At 61.2% G+C, this 19,848-nt stretch overlaps 1 protein-coding gene across 2 annotated transcripts; it reads right to left on the bottom strand.

Moving 5' to 3' along the window:
- Nucleotides 1-1,207: 1,207 nt before the first annotated feature.
- On the bottom strand, nt 1,208-16,653 carry PPP1R9B (protein phosphatase 1 regulatory subunit 9B). Of its 2 annotated transcripts, XM_032872122.1 has the most exons (10): nt 14,775-16,647; nt 10,774-10,906; nt 9,439-9,559; nt 7,531-7,635; nt 6,303-6,438; nt 5,537-5,689; nt 5,395-5,448; nt 2,812-3,041; nt 2,370-2,466; nt 1,208-2,168 (listed from the first exon to the last, which is right to left on the bottom strand). In XM_032872122.1, exons 1-10 carry the CDS (start codon nt 16,143-16,145, stop codon nt 2,115-2,117), a joined length of 2,454 nt encoding a protein of 817 aa, XP_032728013.1. In that variant the 5' UTR covers nt 16,146-16,647; the 3' UTR covers nt 1,208-2,114. The 2 variants fall into 2 exon arrangements, with proteins under 2 accessions (XP_032728013.1, XP_032728014.1); XM_032872123.1 differs by lacking the exons at nt 1,208-2,168; nt 2,370-2,466; nt 2,812-3,041 and adding an exon at nt 3,985-4,077 and having other exon boundaries at nt 14,775-16,653.
- Nucleotides 16,654-19,848: the final 3,195 nt, after the last annotated feature.

Raw genomic sequence — 19,848 nt, 5'->3', positions numbered from 1 at the left:
TATTAGAGCCGGTGAGTTGTGTTGGCACAGAGCAGGGGCCTGGGGCTATTTACATTCTCTAGGACAGAAAGATCCTCTAGGACCCTGGGCACAAAACTGCTCTGACGTTTCACCTCCCACCCACCCCCAGGTGACCTTGAATCCTTCAGGACCTTAGGCAGGGTGCCTTGTGAGAGTAGAGGCTGCATATCCCCATGAGGTTAGACTTCTCAGGGAAGGGATCTGCGGTTCACCTTACCGTCTCACATCTAACCCAGCCTCCGAATTTTGCCAGAGGCCTCCTAAAAAGAGGCAATGCAACGGGGCTAAGGAACGCTCTAGAAACCCCAGCCCTAACCAAGAGGAATAAATAAAAAGCATGGGTGCTGATGGGGGAAATGGTGGCAAAGAGGGAGTTTGCTGAAGGCGGGAAATACAGGCTCCCCATGAGAAGGATCTTCACAGCGAAGAAGGCACCAGTAGCAGGGTACCTGGGGCACCGACAGACGACCCTAACCTTCCCCCTGCCGCCCCCACCCACGAATCAAGAAACCAGGCAGCGAGGCTCTGGGGGCTGCTTTTATGGGGACGACCTGACAGAGGGCATGGTCCGTACAAAACCGGGAACAATACATACATATATATATTATATACAGAGACGCAGTCCTGCGGGGGGAGGGGGCGGGGGCAGGGGCGGTGCCGGCCCGAGAGACCGGAAGCGCCCCGCGGCCCCGCCCCCTGGCCCCGCCCCCTCCCTCTGCCTCGGCAGGGGAGGTGAAGCGCAGGGGCCCGGGTACTGAGACAGCCAGCTCTTTCAGGGGGTAGGGGCACGTCTGGGGGCGGGGGGCGGTGGGGAGGGGGCTGAGAAATACTGATAGACGGCTTGGTCTATTTACAGGGGACGAGAAGCCCAAACGGATGTGATGGGGGCTGTCTGTTTTTAAAAAATGAACAAAAATCCAGTCTGGGGCAAGGGCAGGAGGAAGAGGCAATATGAGAGATGGATCCTGAATGGGGAGGAGACCTGGGCGGGGGGGTCCTCACCTCCCTTGGTCCAAGCCCCAATTTGGGGTTAAAGTGGGGAAACGGAGAGGATTTCACTTAGAAAGCAGGCTGCCAGTGGGGCAGCCCTGGTCTCCAAAAAGATGAGTAGTAGTAAAATTTTGCCCTCCAGTCAAAACCTTGGAAAATTGTGGGTGTGGGCGCAGTGAGGCTGAATTTGCGATGTTAGTACAAGGCTTCCAGGTGTGGCCCTGGGCAGGGCAGGGCCTGGCTCTCCAGTGAGAAATATTCCCCTTGCCTACGACCAAGGGCTCTGTAGCCAGGCCCCCTAAGCTGACCTCTCCTCCCTAGCCTTCCCAGGCTTGGCCAGGAAACCTGGAGCCCAGAGAGGCCACAGAACAGTTCCAGGAGGAGGAGGAGGTTATGGCTATTTGGCACCTGGGGGTGGGGAGGCACAAGGAAAAATTGAGGGCTGCTGCCCCAAGAAAGGGGGAGCTGGGAACCAGGTGTCCTGGACTCTCCCCTTTTCCTGAAGGGTGCATGAGAAATCAGTGCAGGGCCAGGCCCAGCCTCCAGGCTCAAGGGTGGGCTCTATCCCTCCTGGGTGGGGGGACCAGGATTGGGGGAGGTGTGGAGGCAGCCCCTCCCAGCGGGAGGGTCAGAATGCAACAGAGACAGCACAATGATGGGGGACAGGGAAAGGGCCAAGAAGGTAGAATCTCAAGTCAAGAGGCCCAGGGGCCACCTAGGAGCCCCATGGGCAGGGAGCAGCCTCCAGGTGGTGAGATGCTGGGAGAGCCCCCAGCCCCATTCCAGTCCAGAGACAAAGGCTGGAGGTTGTAAAGTCTGGCAGTATGGTCTGCAGGTCCTTGTGTCCGTCCACCACCCAGGCCAACCCTAACATCCCTTGGCCTCTGTGCTTCAGCCCCATAGGGCAAGAAGGAGGCCGTCCTTCCAGCCACCTCTGTCTGCCCAGGCCCTCTGGTCCCTGAAGCTGGGGGAGGTGGGGTGGAGGGTGGGGAAGTCGGGGCACCTGTCCCCAGGCTGGTAGGGGGCGGGGTGAAGTATTGAGGACAGGGGAGGGAGGACAACAGGAGGGGATTAATTATTGTCCGGTCAAGGAATGATTCCTGTTAAGTAGAATTGGAATTCCTCAGTGTTTGCAGGTTTCCTTCCAGTTCTGAGATCTGGCAAACAAAAGGGAGAGGGGGTCAGGCCTGGATACCAGGCAGGGGCCCTGCCCCTTCTGACCCCCTAATAGGGACATGATCCTGAGCCAACAGCATGACTCCCTCTCCCCCGACCAGGATGCACAGAGAGGGGACTAAAGGGGGGCTTCTCTGCTGCACCCTCCATAGGTCTCTGCCCCCAGGGCACCCTGAGCCTACCTTATCCAGGAGCTTGTCCATCTCCTCCTTCCTAGCCAGCTCTGACTCTTCCAGAACCCGGCGCTGTGCGGTCTCCTTTTTCAGGAATTCGATCTCCCTAGAGATTAGGAGGGGACAGACCATGGGTAACAGTGTAGAGTCTGACTTCCATCCAAGGAGTCTCAGGATCCTCAGCCCTGTCCTCAGCCCTGTCTGAGCCCTGTAAGAGGGCAGCTCTGTCCCTCTCATTTAGGTGGGGAGGCCCCAGTTCTTCCCAAAGCCTCTTGGGCCTGACTGTGCTGGCTTCCCTGCTGTCGTTCTGGGCCCAGGTACCCCCACCACGGGGCCCTCTAACTTCTGTGCTCCTTGCCTCCCTAACTCAGCTGGAGGTGGGGAGGGGCTGCCACTAGTAAGTCCTCCCCGGGCCAGGACCCCCCCCACTCCCAGCCCCCTGACCACGTACTTCTGCTGGTAGTCCTTGATGAGGCGCTTGGCCTTGCTGTACTTGCGCTCCAGGGCCTGGTACTGGGCCTGGGTCTCCCGCAGGTGCTCGTCCACAGCTTGGCACAGGCTCTGGGCCTCGCCCCAGTAGCCCTCCAGCTTTTCCATGCGTTCCTTGTTCTCCTCCACGCTCTGCTCCAGCTGGGCCTTTTCCACCCGCCACCGCCCCTTCTCCTGCTCTAGGCTCTGCAGCTGAGGGAGGAAGGAGGGGCTATGGACTGGAGGGGGCCACAGGGAGCTGAGGAGCGCCCCCATCTGGATGACTCCCACTGATGGGGAGCCCACTCCCCCTCCAACAGCTAACTCTCCTTGGCTGAGCCTGAGAGCTAAAAGCTGGAGAGGAAAGAAGTAGGGGCTCAGCCACAGAGCCCCTAGCCAGGAGCCCCACACTGTAGCACGCTCCTATCGGGCAAGAGGCCCAGATTAGTCACTGACTCTGTGACCTGGGGCAAGGCAACTTCTGTCTTAAGCCTCAGTCTTCCCATCTGTGAAATGGGACCTATCCCTGCCTTGCCAAGCTCGGGCTCCAGGAAGACGGTACATGTGAAAGGGCAGGCCAGAGGAGGGTCACCATTGCCCTCTGTCCCCTCTGCTGCTCTGGCTCTGCTGACCAGTCCCTGTCTCTGTGGCTTCCTCCACAATCCTGGCTCCTCTCCCACCTTGTCTCCCAGCTCCTCACAGGCACCATGCCCCAAACCCGACCCCACCTGCACAAACCTAGTCCTCCTTTCCATGATCTCACTGCCACACTGGCGCTCAGCTTGTCGTCCAACCTCATGGGCTGCAAATGCCACTTGCTGTCTGTGCCCCAGACACATGGGCCTTCCCGCAGACCCTCAGAACTGCCGGGTTCCCTCTGGCCACCAGGGCCTTTGCCCATGCCATTCCCTCTACCTGTAATGTCCCCACCGTCCTCCCTTCCCACCCCATGCTCAATAGTTCCCACCAGCTCAGCCCTCCACTCTCTGTCCAGTGCATCACTTCCCCAGAGAAGTCTCCTGTGCTGTCCTCCAGCACCATCCCCTTCCGCACATAGCCCCCTGGCTGGATCAGCCCCTCCTCCCCTGCTCTAGTAGCTCAGCAGCTCTGCGCTCTCCTGCAGAGCCCCATGTCCACTGATAAGGGTCCGGAGAGCCGCATGCGCACTAAGCTACACAAGGGCAGGGATCAAATTGGCTTCTGCGCCCTGCAGGGATGGGAGTGGTGCGTGGCACTTGGCAGGCAGTGTCTACAAGTCAAAAAGGAGGAACAGGCTTTTGGCCCCCCACCCCCTTCCCGCTCTGCAACCACCCAGGAGCCTGGCCTATCATCTCAACTTCAGAAACCAGCCCCAACCTGCCTTTCCCCCCCCCCCCCCCTCCCCCCCCCCCCGGCACCCCCCCCCCCCCCCCCCCCCCCCCCCCAGGACACCGCCAGGGCCTCTGAGTGGAAGACCAAAGCCAGAGTCCTTTGTGGGGAGTCCTGACCCTGCCAGCCACAGCCCCCACCTGGTCCCCACAGGAATGGCTGCCACAGCCAGCCTCCTCCAGGGCCTCCTCCAGGCTCAGCCTCTCCCCCACCAGGGGCAGGGGTGCCCTTCCTCCACCTCAGTCACTAACCCCTGCTTGGCCCCTCCCACCAAGGCTCAGCTGTGACCTTGCCTGTCTCCATGTGATGGGTGGGCCATGGCCGCGCAGCCCTCACGAGCTGTCTGTCCCTGCTACACTGGAAGCCCTGTGGCAGTTGGGACGCCTCGTGTCCAGGCCCAGCAGGGGCCCAATGCAGGGTGTAACAGAAAGTGTGCAGATCAGCATGCTGGCGAGCCCCCGACATGCTTCCAGTGTCAGTGCGTGGCACATACACGTGTTTCTGTGTGTCAGGAGCGTCCCCATCTGGGAGGGTCAGCACCGGCCCCTTCACGAGAATGCGCAAGGCCTGTGACACTCTTCCAGAGAGACAGCTTATGCCCGTGTGTCTCACAGCCGATGGAAGAAGGGGTCTACGTCTCTACGTGTCCGGGCTGCTGCTCCCAGGTATCGTGTCATGCGAGGCGTGGGTCCGCTGTCTCCATGTGACACGGAGCGGATGTCTCCAGACATCTTGGCGAGCAGGCCTGGGGTCCAGGCTGGCATGGGTCAGTGTATCTGGGTAGTTTACAATGATTGCTGGGCCTGCTTGTAGAGGACGGGTGTGGGACAGCCAGAGTGGGAGGACATCTATGGTGACCTGGTGTCCCTTGGCCTAGCAGCTGATAGCTTGACTTCTTATTCAGCACCTTTTACAAACCAGGTGCTCTGCCAAGGCTTTCATACGCGTTATCTCATTGAATTCTCACAATGGAATGCACTGTTAGCATCCCATTCCACGGGGCAGGAGACTGAGGCCCAGAGCAGCAAGCGGATGGTGGCACACAGGCGTCCAGAGCTCAAGCTTTTAACACTAGGCTCCCCTGCCTCAGAGGAGCTTGTTCTGTGTCTCTATGGGTGACTGACAGTGCCAGTGTCTGCAGGGGTGAGGCCGGGGCGGGGGGGCTATCCCCCCAGCCCTCATGCCCCCTCATTCTTACCTTCCTTTTCAGCTGCTGGATCTCTGCCTCAGTCACGGCATGCTTGATCTGGAGCTGTGGGGGCAAAGAGGTAGGCACTTGGCTCTGGCTGGGTCAAGGCCCGCCTCTGCCCTCCGCCACCCCAGGGACCCCCTCTTCCCACCTCCTTGAACTTGTGCACCAGCTTCTCGGGCTCCATGTCCACAGGGGACAAGGCATCCTCGTTTTCCGCCAGCTCAAACACCTCGATGGCCATCTCGCCCCCCGGGAACGTGGGACTCAGCTCCTCATCTTCGTCGGTGGCATATTCTCCTGTCTGCGAAGGGAGCGTGGAGGCTGTGTGCCCTGCCCACCTCAGCCTCCCTGAGCCCTGACGAGCAGGGCTTAGACTGGCCACAGTCCGTCCGCGTCAGACTGGGAGCTACTCAGGGCTGTGGGTCACGCCTCCCCCATCAAGCTGGGGCCACCCCGGTAGCGTGGTCTGTCTTACCCCAACAGCCCAGGGAGTCCCCTAAAGGCACAGGTAGTTCCCCCATGAGACTGGGACCCCTGAAGAAAGAGCCTGTACTTTTCCCCCCTCACGCTGTGGGTCCTCTGAGGTCTGGAGCTGCCTCCTTCAGATTAGTTCCCCTGAGGGTAGAGGCCATGCCTTGCCCTCAGAGCAGGAACTCTTGAGAGAACCGTGTCTTTTTGTAGGAGCAGGAAGGCTCTCTGAAGACAGAGTATGACTCGCCCGTCAGACTAAGGGCTCTTTGAAGGAAGGGTCTGCATCTCCTCCCTCAGTCTGGGGACTCCCCCAGGATAAGGCAAGATGTCCTGGCCTCCTTCAGGAGGCTTGGGAAAGCGGCAGAGGCAGGATATCCTGGGTGTAATGCTCCGTCCAGCCACCAGGGGGCGATGATAATGCCAGCCAGGACGGGAGTCCCTACCTCCTCGTCGTCCTCCCCGTACTGGGCATATCTCTGCTCCATCATCTCCCGCTGCCATCGTTCCTGTTCCAGGGTCTGTTGAATTAGCTGGGCCACCTCGCTCTGCTCGCCTGGACGCTCCCGGCCAATCATAAACCTGAAGGGGCACGAGCGTCATCCCCCTGCCTCTGTCTTCCGCTGGTGATACCATCCTCCCTGCTGGTGTTCTCCTCTCCACACCCAGACCCTCCCAAGGGAGGGGAAATGAGAGGGCTGAGTCCAGAGGCCCGAGAGTATTAATAATGAATGGGGGAGCTGGGGGCCCTTCTTGGGTTTCCTTCCCTGGACAGCCAGAAGGCCCACTAACCCTCACTGCCAGGTTTGGGGGAGGGGTGGGATCAGTCAAACCCCCTGCTGGGCTGCAGGGGAGAGGCACTCAAGGACTGCCAGGGCTGCTCAGGGGCTGCCAGGGCTGGGGGCTCTCCCTCCACCACAGGGTAGAAAACCAGGCAGGGAGATGGGGCAGCTGACCCATCCCAGCAGCCTGCTTCCCCATTCCCCTGCCCTGGGGCTGTGGCGGGGTGTCCTGTGGGAGCTCCAAACCTCCAGGCTTCAGGAAGGGGCGGGATGATGGTGAGTGGAGATTAGGATGGAGAGGAAATAGTGGAACTTCCAGGCACTAGCCCCTCCTCTCCGCAGCCACCCACATCCTGTTTCTCTCTACCACCCTTTCCTGGGGGCAATGCCCCTTTTGGAGAGGGCAGGGAGTGGTCCCTGAGTGTTATGCCAGAGAGCGACCCAAGGAGCCTCAAACCCAGTTCCCTCAGTTGACAGGCCCCAGGGAGGCGAGTCCTCCCAGGATTACACAGCTGGTGAGGAGGGAAGGATGAAGTGCCTGTGGGGGGACCCCAATTTGGTTGGCATTCTCCCAGCATATCCCGGTTCTCCAGTGAGTGGGTCACGGGCAGGCAGGGGAAGGAGGCCAATCTGGAGGCGCAGCAGACCACGGGCCTTGAAACCCAAGTGCCGTTGGCCAGCAGCACTCAGGGGCTTGGGAGAGGATGGCGGGCATGGGCCGGGGCTGTGGGCACGGCCGTTCCTTCAGGCAGGAAGGCCGTGGAAGCTCCTCTATGAGGTGGACCACCTAGAACCCTGTCTGGGTATGGGCAGGAGGGCAGGGAGGCGGGATGAGGACCAAGCCTCCAGTCTGCTCCTACTCCCCACCCAGCCGGGCTCTCCCAACCCTTACCGCACGCGACCCTTGGTATTCCGGAGCACGGAGGCTGCGAAGCTCTGGGTCACTCCAACCAGACTTGTGCCATCCACCTCCACCAGGAGATCATTCACTTGGATCCTGGGAGAGGCCACACTGGTTAGGGGGGGCCGCCACAGGAACGGGAGCGGAGGGAGCAGTGGTCTCCTTCCGACAGAAAGCGGAGGCTCAGTCCCCACTGGGTCCTGGTACTTTGTCTAACTGGCGCAAAGTGCATGGGCCCAGAGGGTCAGGGATCAGCCAGACCCACCACCGGGCAGTGAGACCTGGGCAAGCAAATCCGACACAGGCAGGCGGGACTAAGCACACTTCCTGTGATAATCACACCCTTGTCCCCTCCTCCATCACACCCGACGGAGCAGTGTGACACCCACAGAATTCATGGCCACCACGCACGTCCGAAGCACAGGTGACACACAGTCCTCTTACGGGTCTGCAGATTTTCTCCCAGATGCCCGAGAGCCCCATGGCACACTCTTGTGCTCGCCGCACCCCGAGAAAGCCCCCACCACGTGCTTGGTGCGGCAGCAGAAGCCCTGGTTCTCCACCCCAGAAGGAAAGAGGTGGGGGGCGGCAGGACCCCTGGCTATCTCCTTCCTCCACTACCCTCCCCTGCGAGCTCCAGGCCTTCTCTCAGGGCTCCTCTGCAGAAGCGGAGGAAACGGCCTATTGTGAGCAGCTCTCCCCCTTGCGCCCCGCACGCGGGCCCTCTCTCCCATGTGCACACACTCCCCACGCGGCCAACAGCCAACAGGTGACCACAGGAATGGCTCTGGAAGTCCAAACTGGGGGAAGGGGGGTAAGTGAAAGAGCACTGGCTATCACCATCCTTTTGTCCACCCCTCATGCCACCTGGGCCACAGCAGGCAGAAGCTCTAGCAACAGGACCCCAAAGTCACCCAGCCCCACAGGGACACCCAATTGTGTCTGTCATACGGAGGGGGTCTGGGTTTAAAAGTGCCCCCACAAGCCGCCTCTGATACCAACTGCCAACTTATACCAACCCTGGGGATGCCCCAAAGCGCTTCCCCCTTTCCCCCTTGACACATACGCAGTGGAGTGGCCCACAGAGGGGTCACTGGGCTACCCAGAGCTCCAGGAGGCCCTCCTGGAACCTTCTGACCCCTCCAGCCTCAGAGGCCAAACACAGACCTGCGTGCTCATACATACGCACACACAAGGAGCAGCCTCCCCTGTGGGCAGGCCACACACCTGGACCCCCCCTTTGCTCTCGAGGCTCCGGCCATGCCTGCCTGCTTTCAGTCCCCTTCCTGGAACCTTTCACACATTCTACTCCCTCAACCTAACTGCGTCCTGCTCATCCTCAGGCCTTAGCGCCAACATCACTTCCTCCAGGAAGCCTTCCCTGCTATCCAGAAAGAGCAAGTCCTGCTTTTTATGCCTTCACGCCCCCCCACCCAAAACTTTTCCCACATTTTCTGTGTGTCCACTTGGATGTGTGTCTGCCTCACCACAGCATATGCTTCCTGAGGGCCAGGGAAGTCGTCACTGACTCCCCCGGGCCTGCCTCCAGCCCCACCACAGAGCCAGCGACTCAGTATTTGCTGAGTGAAAATAAAATTTAAAAAGAAAAAAGTTCAGATGTATCCACCAGGAAGCCACACCGGGGCCATGCTCTCCCTCCCACAGCCCACACAAGCCCCAAACCAGGGCATACGACGCCTCTGCACAGCCCCCTCCCCACATTCCAAAGAATGTAAGCGCCACGAGGGCAGGGGTCCCACTGGGTTTGTTGGCTGCCTCAACCCCTGGACCCGCACATGACTCTGGAAGGCTCCACCCACACCTGAGCCCCACACAGATAGGGGCCTCTCCCGGCTCGATGGGCAGCCTGCAGCAGACAGGAGGTGGGGGAGGGGGTACCTGCCGTCCCGGTGGGCCGCACCGCCCTCGGTCACCGTCTTCACGAAGATGCCCAGCTTCTCCAGGCCCATGTCTGCCCCGGCCCCCATGCCGATGATGCTGATGCCCAGGCCCTCGGAGTCTGTGGAGCAGAAAGTCGGGACAGGCAGATGTTGGGGGGTGAGAGTGAGGTTAGGCGTCCCAGCCAGGGCTTGCAGGGAACAGAGTGAGAGGCCCCCCCATCCCCCGCCTCACCCCAGGGCACGGCCCGACCTCAAGCAGCGGTCCCCACACTTAGGGGAGGTCCACAACTGGGCAGGGACACCGTCCCGTCCACCCCATCTTTGCCAAGCCAACTGGGAAGCTCCTGGTTTGCCCCCTGCCCTTTGCCCCTTGCAAGAACACATGAGCAACAGGGTGTGTGGTGGGTGGCCTAGGGTGGGGGGGGGCAGGGGGGGCCAGGGTGCCAGAGACAACTGTATACACAGATGAGGGGCAGAGAGGGGTAGAATGGCATGGGGGTAGCCACAATGGGGTTCTTCTCTACGCAGACTCACCCATGGAGTCTCGATGACCCAAGACCTCCTGCTCTTCTCTCCAGAGCTGTCCCCTCCTGTCTCATGGGCTCTGACATCCAAACTCTTATCTTCCCCCACCAACAGGCTCTTCCTGCCGTCACTCCCTCCTGGGGCCTCCGAGTCACCTGGATTCCTCCCTCCCCCTCACTGTCTCGGCCAGAGCCCCAAAACCACCAGCTCCTGCAGGTTCTACCTCCCAAGGATCTCTCGAGCACACCCACTCCCCACACGGCCAGCAACTCGTCCACACCACCGTGGGCTCTCTCCATCCACTTGGGACCCTTCTCCCCACAGTACAGCCTGAGGTGGTCTTTCTCAGATCCCTTGCCCACGCCTTGCCACAGTTTCCCGTCCATGTGAGACAACAGTGTCCTCCATGTGGTCTGTGAGGCCCTGAGTGTCCTTCTTGCCCCGGTGATCAACATCTCGCCAAGCCCCTCCTCTCTTTCCCACACACTCTCCTCAATTCCCATCTTCAGAGCTCAACGCAAGCATGACTTGCTTGGGGACCCCAGTGACCCAAGTCCATGTGCTATCTTAGTACCCCTCCCACCCCTGCCTAGCACCTACTACAGTGTATAAGGACACACTGAGCCGTGACCGCTGCTCCCTCACTGCATGGCCCTGGGGACCTGGCACTCGCAGGAGCGCAGGGTGCGGCGGGGGTTGGTGGCGGCAGCTCTGGCTGCTGGAGTCTATGCGGCTGGTGGTGCTGACAGGGGCCCAGGGCAGGGTTGGCACCAGAAAGGAGACCCCTGTGCCTCCTGCAGCCTCTCACCCTTCTCCAGCTCCACGGGGAACAGCTCCAGCCTCTCTACCCGCTTCTCCAGCTCATACTCAGCCGAGGCGGCCATGGGGTCCACGTCCTCGTTGCGCCGGTCGTAGTCCTCGTTGGAGTAGGTGCTGAACACCTGCAGGGGGGCTGCTCATCAGAGGCGGGGCAGAGCTGGGGCCCAGGGGCCGCCACAGCAGGTGCCCGGCACCCCTCGGCATTCCTGTCCTGCTGCAGGCCTCCCCCTGCCCCGACGTGACCCCAGCTCTGATGGCAGGCCCTTCTGGTGCTCCAGCCCATGGGGCAATGGAGAAAGGGACAAATTGGCCACATCCACACCATTATTCTCTCCCTCAGCCGCAACTGGTATGAGTGTGGCTGCTGTAGAAAGAAAGGAAGGGCAATCCTGGAGAAACGAGCCGACTCAGGAGGCCAGATCCCCAGGTCCGAGGCAGACCAAGAGACGGGGGCAGAAGGAAACATGGGGACCCAGAGAGCCAGACAGAGGCAGACACAGCCGGTAGGAGAGTGAAAAGAACAGGCTGAGCAGGAGCAGGGGGCAGAGGAGGAGGGGAGTAAGAATGGAGAAGATCCTGGAGGAGGCCAGATGGGGAGAGGAGGGGAGGGGGTGTGAACGCGGGGACAGCAGAGGGAGGAGGAGAGAGAGAAACAGAGGAAGATGGAGGGGCACCCAGGACCCACCTGACCTGAACGTCCAAAGTTGAGGCTGGGGTGGGGGAAGGAAGCAGGAACGGTCACCTCCACCCCACCCCAAGAAAGGGGCAGCCCTCCCCTTGAGGTGCAGGACATGAATGGGGCAGAATGCCAGACCCACATGACCTTGCCTACAAGGCCAGACCTCAGTTTCCCTCCAGAGAAGCAGCTCCAAGGTGTGCCCCCTATCCCCAGTGCACTAGAAGGCTTAGGCCAGAGGCCCAGGACCCTGGTGAAAGCAAGGAGCTGGGGGAGCAGGCAGCCTCTCTGACTTTGTCCCCAGTGAACCCAGCCTGCCTGGGTGCCCCAAGGCCAGCCCTACCTTGTTGTCCCCTGTGCCTCTCTGCTGTCTCCTTCCTGGGTCTCTCAGCGAGATGAGGAATTCCAACCCTCCTCTAGAACAGAGAGACTAGGGCAGGGGCTCTGGGGGAGTGCCTAATTCTGGGTCCAGGCGGGGCACCCCCAGTGGGAGGTTAATGAGTGCCATTTGGGGTACCATGACATGTTCATGCTTTGCTGCCTGCAGCGACAGGTTGGCACCACTTGGAGCCAAGCGGGGGCGAGGAAGTGGGGGGCAGCTCTATCAGACAGCCAGGACTGAGGCCTGAGCAGCTGGAGTGGAGCACCGTGTCCCCAAGGCCCCTACTGGGGCTCCCTGTCCTCCAGGAGCAGGTCCATGGGCACCGTCGCAGGCAGCAGACTTGTGTCCCAGCCTTTGTCTGGGCTCACCCGGTGTCATCCCCCAGTCCCCCTCACACGAGCCTCTCCCCGGTGGGCTTTCACAAGATGAGAAGTGCGGCTGGGAGGGGCCTGTGTGGTCACTTCACTCACTGCCCTCGATTTCACGACAGCAGAGAAATCCGAGCGCAGGCCCTTAGAGCTCCTCGCCTGCTGGGCAGGGGTCGGACTGCCCTCCTGACATCTGGGGCATCTGGCCTCCGCGCCCCCTGGCAGGAGGGGCCACCCAGTCTGCACACAGTAGAAGATGCCAGGTCTACTGCCAAGGTCACCTGGCTCAGCCAGTGGTGGGGCAGGGTGAGACTGCACCCAGCTGAGCCCTGGTGGCTCGGTCACCTGTGACTCCGTCCCCCTTGCACTCAGGTCCTGGGCCTGGCAAACCAGCTTTGGCCCGCTTTTGCATCTGGTGGTCTGGGTCAACAAAACCCCTCCCCAATGAGTGTGCATGAGCCAGAGGACACACTGTGACCTCCAGAATGCCCTCCCAGCCTGCCCTGTGCTTTGCCCGCCCCTCTCTTCTCAGCTGATCAAATCCTGCCCCCTGCAGGACAAAGGCTCTGAGGCCCCAGACCGCCCCTCATGTTGCCCACCGTGATGTGCCCAGCCTATCCGTGGCTTGGGCCCAGTCCCCTGCCCCAAGTAACAACATGGAACTGGGCTCTTTATCCTCCGCAGAAGACGCCATAAGGGAACAACTGGGTCATCCGCAGGGCACCAGACCCAGGAATCAGCATCAAAACAGGGTGGGGGGTCGGAAGGGGGAAAAACGGGGACTCACTGTCCAGGGTGGGGAGAAGGAAATCCCCAGCAAAGTCAAAAGTCAGACACACCAAGGAGGCACCACAGACCACTGGCTCCCACACTCCTGTGAGCAGCAGTCACCAGGGAGTTGGGGAGCACTGCTCCGAATCATGTGCTATTTTTACCCAAAAATCAGGGTAAGGTGTCAAATATAGACAGTCAGAGGCCCAGGACTGAAAGACCAAACTCCATCTCTGATCAGGCTGCTCAGAGAACTGGTCATGGTGGTGCTGGTTGGGATTGGGGGTGGGGGGTCCTGATTCCCTCAGTGGTCCCCACCTCCTCCTCATGTCCCAAGAAACACCCTCATCCTCAATTCCATCCAGGGTTCCTTAGCTGTCAGGACAGGGAGGGCAGAGAAAGGACGTGTAAGGTCGCAGCCCCAGAAGGGGGAGTGCTGGCCTAGCGGGAGTAGCACCTTTTCAGGCCTCTGCTGGGGCGGGGGCGGGGAGCCGGGCAGCCGCTGATGTTCTAGGAGGGCTGAGAGGAATCGTGGGCAGCCTCGGTGTCCAGAAGCAGTTATGGAAACTTTGAGCAAACAGACAAGGACTTGGCTGGGGAGGGATAAAGGCAGGGTCCAGGCCTAGGAGAGTCTAGGGCCTGGACAACCCGGTGCAGCCAAGCTGGTGCTGGGCAGCCTGGGGCACTGAGAAAGGGCTATCTAGGCTAGATGTGCCAGCCAAGACTGGAGGGTGGCAGGAAGCAGGGGTGACCTAGGGCTCTTAGTTCTTCCCGGGAATGTCCCCACCCCCCCGCATCGGCACTGTTGTGAGCATCTTGGGGCACTGGCACAAGCCACAGACCAACTGCTGAGACTGCTGGTGAGGATGGGAACACTGAGACCCCCAAAGGGGGCAGCTCCCATCCATCTTTCAGGGCACCCAGAGAATGTGGCAAAAGCACTTGGAGTTCTCCAAGGCCATGGGAGGTCTGCCCTACCCAGCAGCCAAGAGCAAAGGCATGTGGGCAGCTGCCAGGCATCCTGGGGGCTTTCCCAGCCCCACCCCTCTCTCCGGTGCCCTGCCCCTGCCTGAGGCCCAGCCCCTTCATGAGCCAGGCCAGGGGCCTGCTGCCTGCTGAACCCAACACCTCCACATCCCCAGCTGGCCCAGCACAGACCCCAGGGAACAGGGCCCCAGTGCCAGGCCTTTCCCCCACCCCCAGTCACATGGCCCCAGCTCAGCTCACCCTCAAAGATCTGCTTCCCTCTTTCACTTCTGCAAACTTGGGGTGGGGGCTACAGAGAGGACGGAGGAGGGTTGGTCCCCTACACCTTCGTTTTAGGAAGTTCTTAGCTCCTCCCTCCTCTATAGGGGAAACGCAGGGGGGTGTTCCTAAGCTCCCCCATCTCTCCCCCCCAGTGGAGTAAGGACCAATGTGGGGAGGGTCTCCTGAGGACACACACACACACACACACCTTCCCACCACCCAAGCCCTAGCCTCCGGAGGAAGAGCGCCTGGGAGAGGAAGGGGAAGCAGGTGTCCCAGGATGTGGGTGCCGCAGAGCCAGGGCGAGGCATCAGACAGAGGAACCTGAGGACAGGTCAGGGCAGGCCGCCCTCATCTCGGGCCTGAAAATCGTCCCCTTCTGACAAACAGCTGGAACTCCCCCACGCCCCCTCGGGGTGGTAACTTCTGGGAAGGGGGCTGGGTGGCAGGGGCTGACTCAGCCTGCCAAACCCGGCTGGTGAGGCGGGGGCGACAACATGCACGTGGCAGGGGCGGCGCGGGGGCGGGGAGGGGGGCTCACTTACTTGGATGGGCGCTGTGCTGAAATGGATCTTCCGGCTCGGGGCTGGGTCCTCTTCTTCCGAGAGCCCCGGGATCTCCACGCACCCCGACTCGGGCTCGTAGGGGGGCTCCCCATCCTCCTCGTCTTCGTCGTCCTCCTCCAGGGCACTGCCCCCAGAGTCCTCCCCCAGCCCACTGTAGGCGCTCACGTCCACCAAGTCCGCCTCCGAAAAGTCCTCCTTCTTGGACTCATCCGCCTCCTCGGGGGCCAAGTCCGGGGCCCGGCCGTTGCCCACCCCTCTCTCAGGCGCCGCCACGGTCGCCGTGGCCTCCTCGGGGGCCGCCTGGGCCTTCTGCTCCTCGCGCGCGGGGCTGGCAGTGGTTGCCAAGGCGCTGCCATTCTCCAGGGCCGCGTGGACCGTCACCTCCGCCTGAATCACCTCCCCGGGCGCCGCCTCGGCCTCCGACTCCCCGCTCTCCTCCACCTCCACGGGCTTAATCTTGCGCACCTCCCGGGGCTTGGGGGGCGGCCGGGCAGGGGCCACTCGGTGCTGCGGAGGCTGCTGCCCTGTGGGGCCGCGTTCCTTCTCGGCCGGCGCATCCCCCGACGGCGCGGGCGGCGGCGGCGGCGGCTGGAACACCCGGGACCGCTTACTGACCAGCTTCGAGTTGACCTGCGGAGCCCCGGCGGCCGCAGCCCTGGGGAGCCCGGGCCCACGGTGGAGGCCGGTCCTCGAGTCGGCCTTCTCAAAGACGGCGCTGAGCTGGCTGACCGTCGGCGACACGGCGTCGGCGTCCAGCTTGTCCAGCGCCTCGGTGCTGCCGTTGAAGCGCACCACGACGTCCAGCTTCCGGTCCTGCAGGCCGGCGCGCTCCTGCCTTAGCAGCCGCCGCGCCGCGGCCTCCTTGTCGCTGCCCGCGGCCGCTGGGACGCTCCGTTCGAACAGCTTCCGCGTCTCTTGCAGCCGGGACGGTGGGTGCGGCGGCGGCGCGGGCTGCGCCGAGGGCGCGGGCTTGGAGTCGAAGCGGCTCACGCGCTCCGACACGCTGGTGCCCAGCTTGAGCAGGGCGCTATGGTCCACGTTCTCGTTCAGGCTGCTGGCCCGCGGCAGCGACAGGCGCACGCCGCGCTCGGACGCCCGCGGGGCCTCCGTGGGGCCCGCGCCGCCGCCCGCCTCGCCCGGCGGCCCCGCCGTCGTGCCCATCTGCAGGAACATACTTTTGATGCGGTGGACGTTGGAGCCATATTTCTTGTGGTGGGCCGCCTTGGGCGCCTCGTCGGGCCCGGGCGCTTCGGGCGGCTTCAGCGCCTGGATGCCCGCCTCGTAGGCGCTGCGGTGCGGGGAGGCGCTCCGGAGGGGACCCCCGGGCCCCCGCGGCTCCGTCTTCATCATGGTGGGGGGAGACGGGGGCGCATCCCCTCGCTTCCCGCTCCCCCCCTCCAACAGGCGGCTGGCCAAGTCGGGACCACCGCCCCCTCCCCCCCCCGAAAAGAAACCCCGGAAGGCCTTTTTTAGGCTCCCCCCAAACCAAGCTGCCAAAAACAGTTAACCCCGCTTAAAAAAAAAAAAAAAAAAAAAAGGAAAAAAAAATCTCCGAGCGCCCTGTGTGGGTCGCCTCCCCCAATCCAGCTGCCACAGACAGCCAGCCCCTCTTTCAGAGCCCGAGCGGCCTGCTACGGTCGCCCCCACCCAAATTAGAGAAGCGGCGGCCGGGGCCGGTGGGACCGCGCGCCCTGCCCGCGAAGCAGCGGCGGAGGCGCCGGCTCACATCGTCCGAGGCGGTGTCAGCGGGGCTGGCAGCCCGGGCGTCCCCCACCCCGGCCGGGGGCCTCGGCTCTCGGGGGGCCCGGCACCCCGGCGCCCATGGCTGCTCGGCCGGCCCGGGCCGCTCTGCCGCCGCGCCACCCTCCCTCCCTCCCTCCCCCCCGCGCCCCGAGCCTCGGTCTTTCTCTGGCTCTGCCGGAGCGGCGGCTGCCCGACACCGAGCGGCTGCCCTTCTCGCCGCCGCCGCTGGGGGACTGGCACCTCTGGGTCCTAAAGGGATCGGATTTCCGGGGCCGGAGTCTGTGAGCCCTCCCCTTCCCCTCCTCCCGAATGGATCCCCTCCGCTGCCCGTCCCTCTCCGACTGCCTGACGCTGACCCCCCCGGTCCTGGCCTGTCCTCTTCAGCCCTTCCATCCCAATCTCTGACTGCGGCTCATCACAACCCACAAAAGCACAGCCCCACCAAATATTAGGGGAGGCAAGCCATCCCCAGTGGTCTCAGTGTGGGCCCTTCTCCTACCCAAATGGGAAGGGAGATTAGTGGGGCGGGGCAAAGGATGGTTGCCTTCAAGGCCCTCGGAGTTCCCCAGTGTGGTTCAAGACTGGCAGCATCTAAATCGCTGGGTACTTGAAAATTTTTTAAATCCAGATTTCTGGGCCTGCCTCCAAACTTTGGGAAGCAGAAGCTCAGAGGCTGGCCCAGGAATCTGCATTTTAACAATTTCTCCTGGAGAACCTTTTGCAATCTTCTAAGGTGTGAAAGTTTAGCCCAGGTTTGCTGGCCTTTTGGTTGAGGAGGAAGAACAGAGAAAGGAAATGGTCCTCATCCCCCAGGTGGCAGCCCAAAGCTGGCCTTTGCCTTTGGCAGTTTGAAAGGGGGTGTCCTGTCACCGGTCTGCTTTGCGCCCAGGCTGCAAGGGAGGGGCGGAATCCCTGTCCTCAAGCCCCTGCCCGCGCACCCTTGCCTCTTAAACAGGAAAATGGCGTTTGGGAGGAGGATTCTGGAGGCCTGGGGCCTAAGTTTCACCAGTGAGAGCTCTGGCTTGGGTCTCTGATCTAAAGGCTCCCGGCCACTGTGTGCAAGTGTGTGTTAGAGAGGCAGGGGGAAAGATGGTAGTGACTACCCATTCCCTGTCCTGGCAACCCAGAAAGCTGTTGTGATGCTCTCACCAACCCCCATATGATACACAGAAAGGAGTCTGGGGCAGCCCCCGACCTGTCCCCAGCTGCCAGGGCTGGGAGTTAAGGTCCACCCCCTAGACCGTGTCGGGTCCAGATGCACTACTTCACGCCACAGATCCCAGAAAATGACGAACAGTGTGGACCCTAGGACCCAGAGAACAACTCAGGCACAAAGCCTCCCCCCCACTCCCAGCTGCTTCCTGCATCTCAGGCCTTCCTGCGGTCTCTGCCTCCTCCCCCGCCCTCTTCTCTTCCATCCTCTTCCTCTTCATCCCAATCTCCCACTCTCTCCCCAGCCTGCCTAGAAGGGCTGTTGTAGGGAATCCTCCCACCCCTCCACTGTAGGGGTGTCTGTGGGTTTTGCGGGATATAAGCCGGTTAGCACGTGCAAAAGAGCGTGGGGGATGGGGTGTGGGAAGCTGCCTGGGAATCCTGAATATTGGGATGGGGAGGGGCCTGGAACCACAGGATTGGATCCTGAGGCTAAGGGAGGGGAAGATCTGGGCTCTGAGCAGAGACCGGAAATGAACCCAGACTTCAGGCTTTCCAGTGCCACCTGCCTCTTTGCCTAGCTGCCCAGAACGTTTCACCCTCCCCGATTTTATACTTTGGGATGGGACAGACTGAAGAAGCCAGCCTCAACCTTCCCCTCCCTCCTAACCCTTTATAGAAGACCTTCCAGGAACAAGCTTTGGGACTTGGGTTTCCAAGTTCAAAGTCTGAGGCTTGAAACCTGCTTCCCAGCAGGCCCCCCAACCCCACTGTGGACGCTGGGGGAGACAGAAACCTCACTTAGTTGAGGGATGGGAGTTTGGGCTTTGTCCCCAGAAGTTCTTGTGTGGACTGGAGGAGGGTGCAGGCCCCTGGGTGTTCTGCCCAGAATCTCCCACACCCTTTAGTGAGTCATCTTAACTGGTCCCAGCCCAAGGGGTCTGGGCCCACGCTTCTGGCCAGGTGGGAAAGCCAGCTCCTAAGGGCTGGGGGAGGAGCTGAGAACCAGCAGTCAGGCCCAGTGACCCTGGGACCCCAAACACCTCCAGCAGCAGCTTGGGGTGAACTGGAATTTCTGGGATGCTTGGATCTCCCTTGTCCTGAGACTTCCAAGGGAGAAACCCTTTTAAGTGCTTTAGGATGCCGGAGGGTGGAGTCCGCCTGAGCTTGGATGGCTGAGGCTAATGAGTGGGATTATTATTTCATGGGCTCCTGGTTAGCTCAGTGACACCCCCAGCCAGAATTCCCAAAGAAGCTTTTATGGAGCAATAAGTGCTTTACTGGGGTCAGGCACCAAGCTGACTGGCCTGCAAGAGACTAGGGTGGGGAATGGAGTATTATCTCCTCCATGCCCTCCCTGCCTGCCTGGAGCAGAAATCCCACCTGCCAGGAGGGTGAGGAGAGCAGACTCGGGGGATCATCATCCAGCTGGAAAGGTTTAAACCTAATTTTCATTCCTCCCGCTGTGATCCGCACCTCTCCTGTTCAGCAACCCGCGCTGACTTAACCATCCTTTCTATTGTCCTTCATGGAGAAGGCCTTGATGGCCAAGTAGCCTGTTGGTCTTTAAATGGTGGTCCTTGGGGCGCCTGCGTGGCTCAACCAGTTAAACCTCGGTCTTCGGCTCAGGTCATGATCCCAGGGTCCTGGGATTGACTCCAGCATCCATCAGGCTCGTTGCTCAGCGGGGAGCCTGCTTCTCCCTCTGCCTGCCTCTTCCCCTGCTTGCTCCCGCTCTCTCTTCCTGACAAATAAATAAAATCTTAAGAAAAAAAAAAATGTTTGAAAAAAATGGTGGTCCTTCCTCACCTAGCCTGGAAGAGAGGGCGAGGTTCCCAAAGCTGACCCAGGAGCTAGGCGGCCGGAGTTCAAGTCCTGGTTCTACCACTTGCTAGCTGTGTGACCTTGGAAAAGTCATTTGGTGTCTCTGTCCCCGAAAGGATAAACTGAGGAAAGTGGCTGGAACACAGAAGGTAGGGGGTGTGGGGAAGGAGATGCCTTTCCCAGTCCTTGCTAAAAATGCTGGAGGCTTCTACAGGGAGAGATAATCTGCCCTTGACTCTTCTCCTGATAGAGCCCCTCCCTGTTTTCCCTTCTACCCCTGGATCTGATGAGGGCCCTCTGACACTGTTTCTCAAGGCTTGCCAGTTTTAAACAC

This window comes from Lontra canadensis, unplaced genomic scaffold (genome assembly GCF_010015895.1).
Source record: "Lontra canadensis isolate GAN:19392208 unplaced genomic scaffold, GSC_riverotter_1.0 scaffold43, whole genome shotgun sequence".
In the NCBI taxonomy this organism is placed as follows: domain Eukaryota; kingdom Metazoa; phylum Chordata; class Mammalia; order Carnivora; family Mustelidae; genus Lontra; species Lontra canadensis.
This window is presented reverse-complemented; position numbering and strand designations above follow the sequence as displayed.

What these genes read in the sequence shown, in the direction of transcription:
- PPP1R9B (XM_032872122.1), bottom strand. Translation starts at nt 16,145, where the DNA reads ATGATGAAGACGGAGCCGCGGGGGCCCGGGGGTCCCCTCCGGAGCGCC. An exon ending in TCAGCACAGCGCCCATCCAA is followed by an intron (nt 10,907 to 14,774) that starts GTAAGTGAGCCC and finishes GCCCCCCTGCAG; the next exon opens with GTGTTCAGCACCTACTCCAA. An exon ending in ATCAAGGACTACCAGCAGAA is followed by an intron (nt 2,467 to 2,811) that starts GTACGTGGTCAG and finishes CCTAATCTCTAG; the next exon opens with GGAGATCGAATTCCTGAAAA.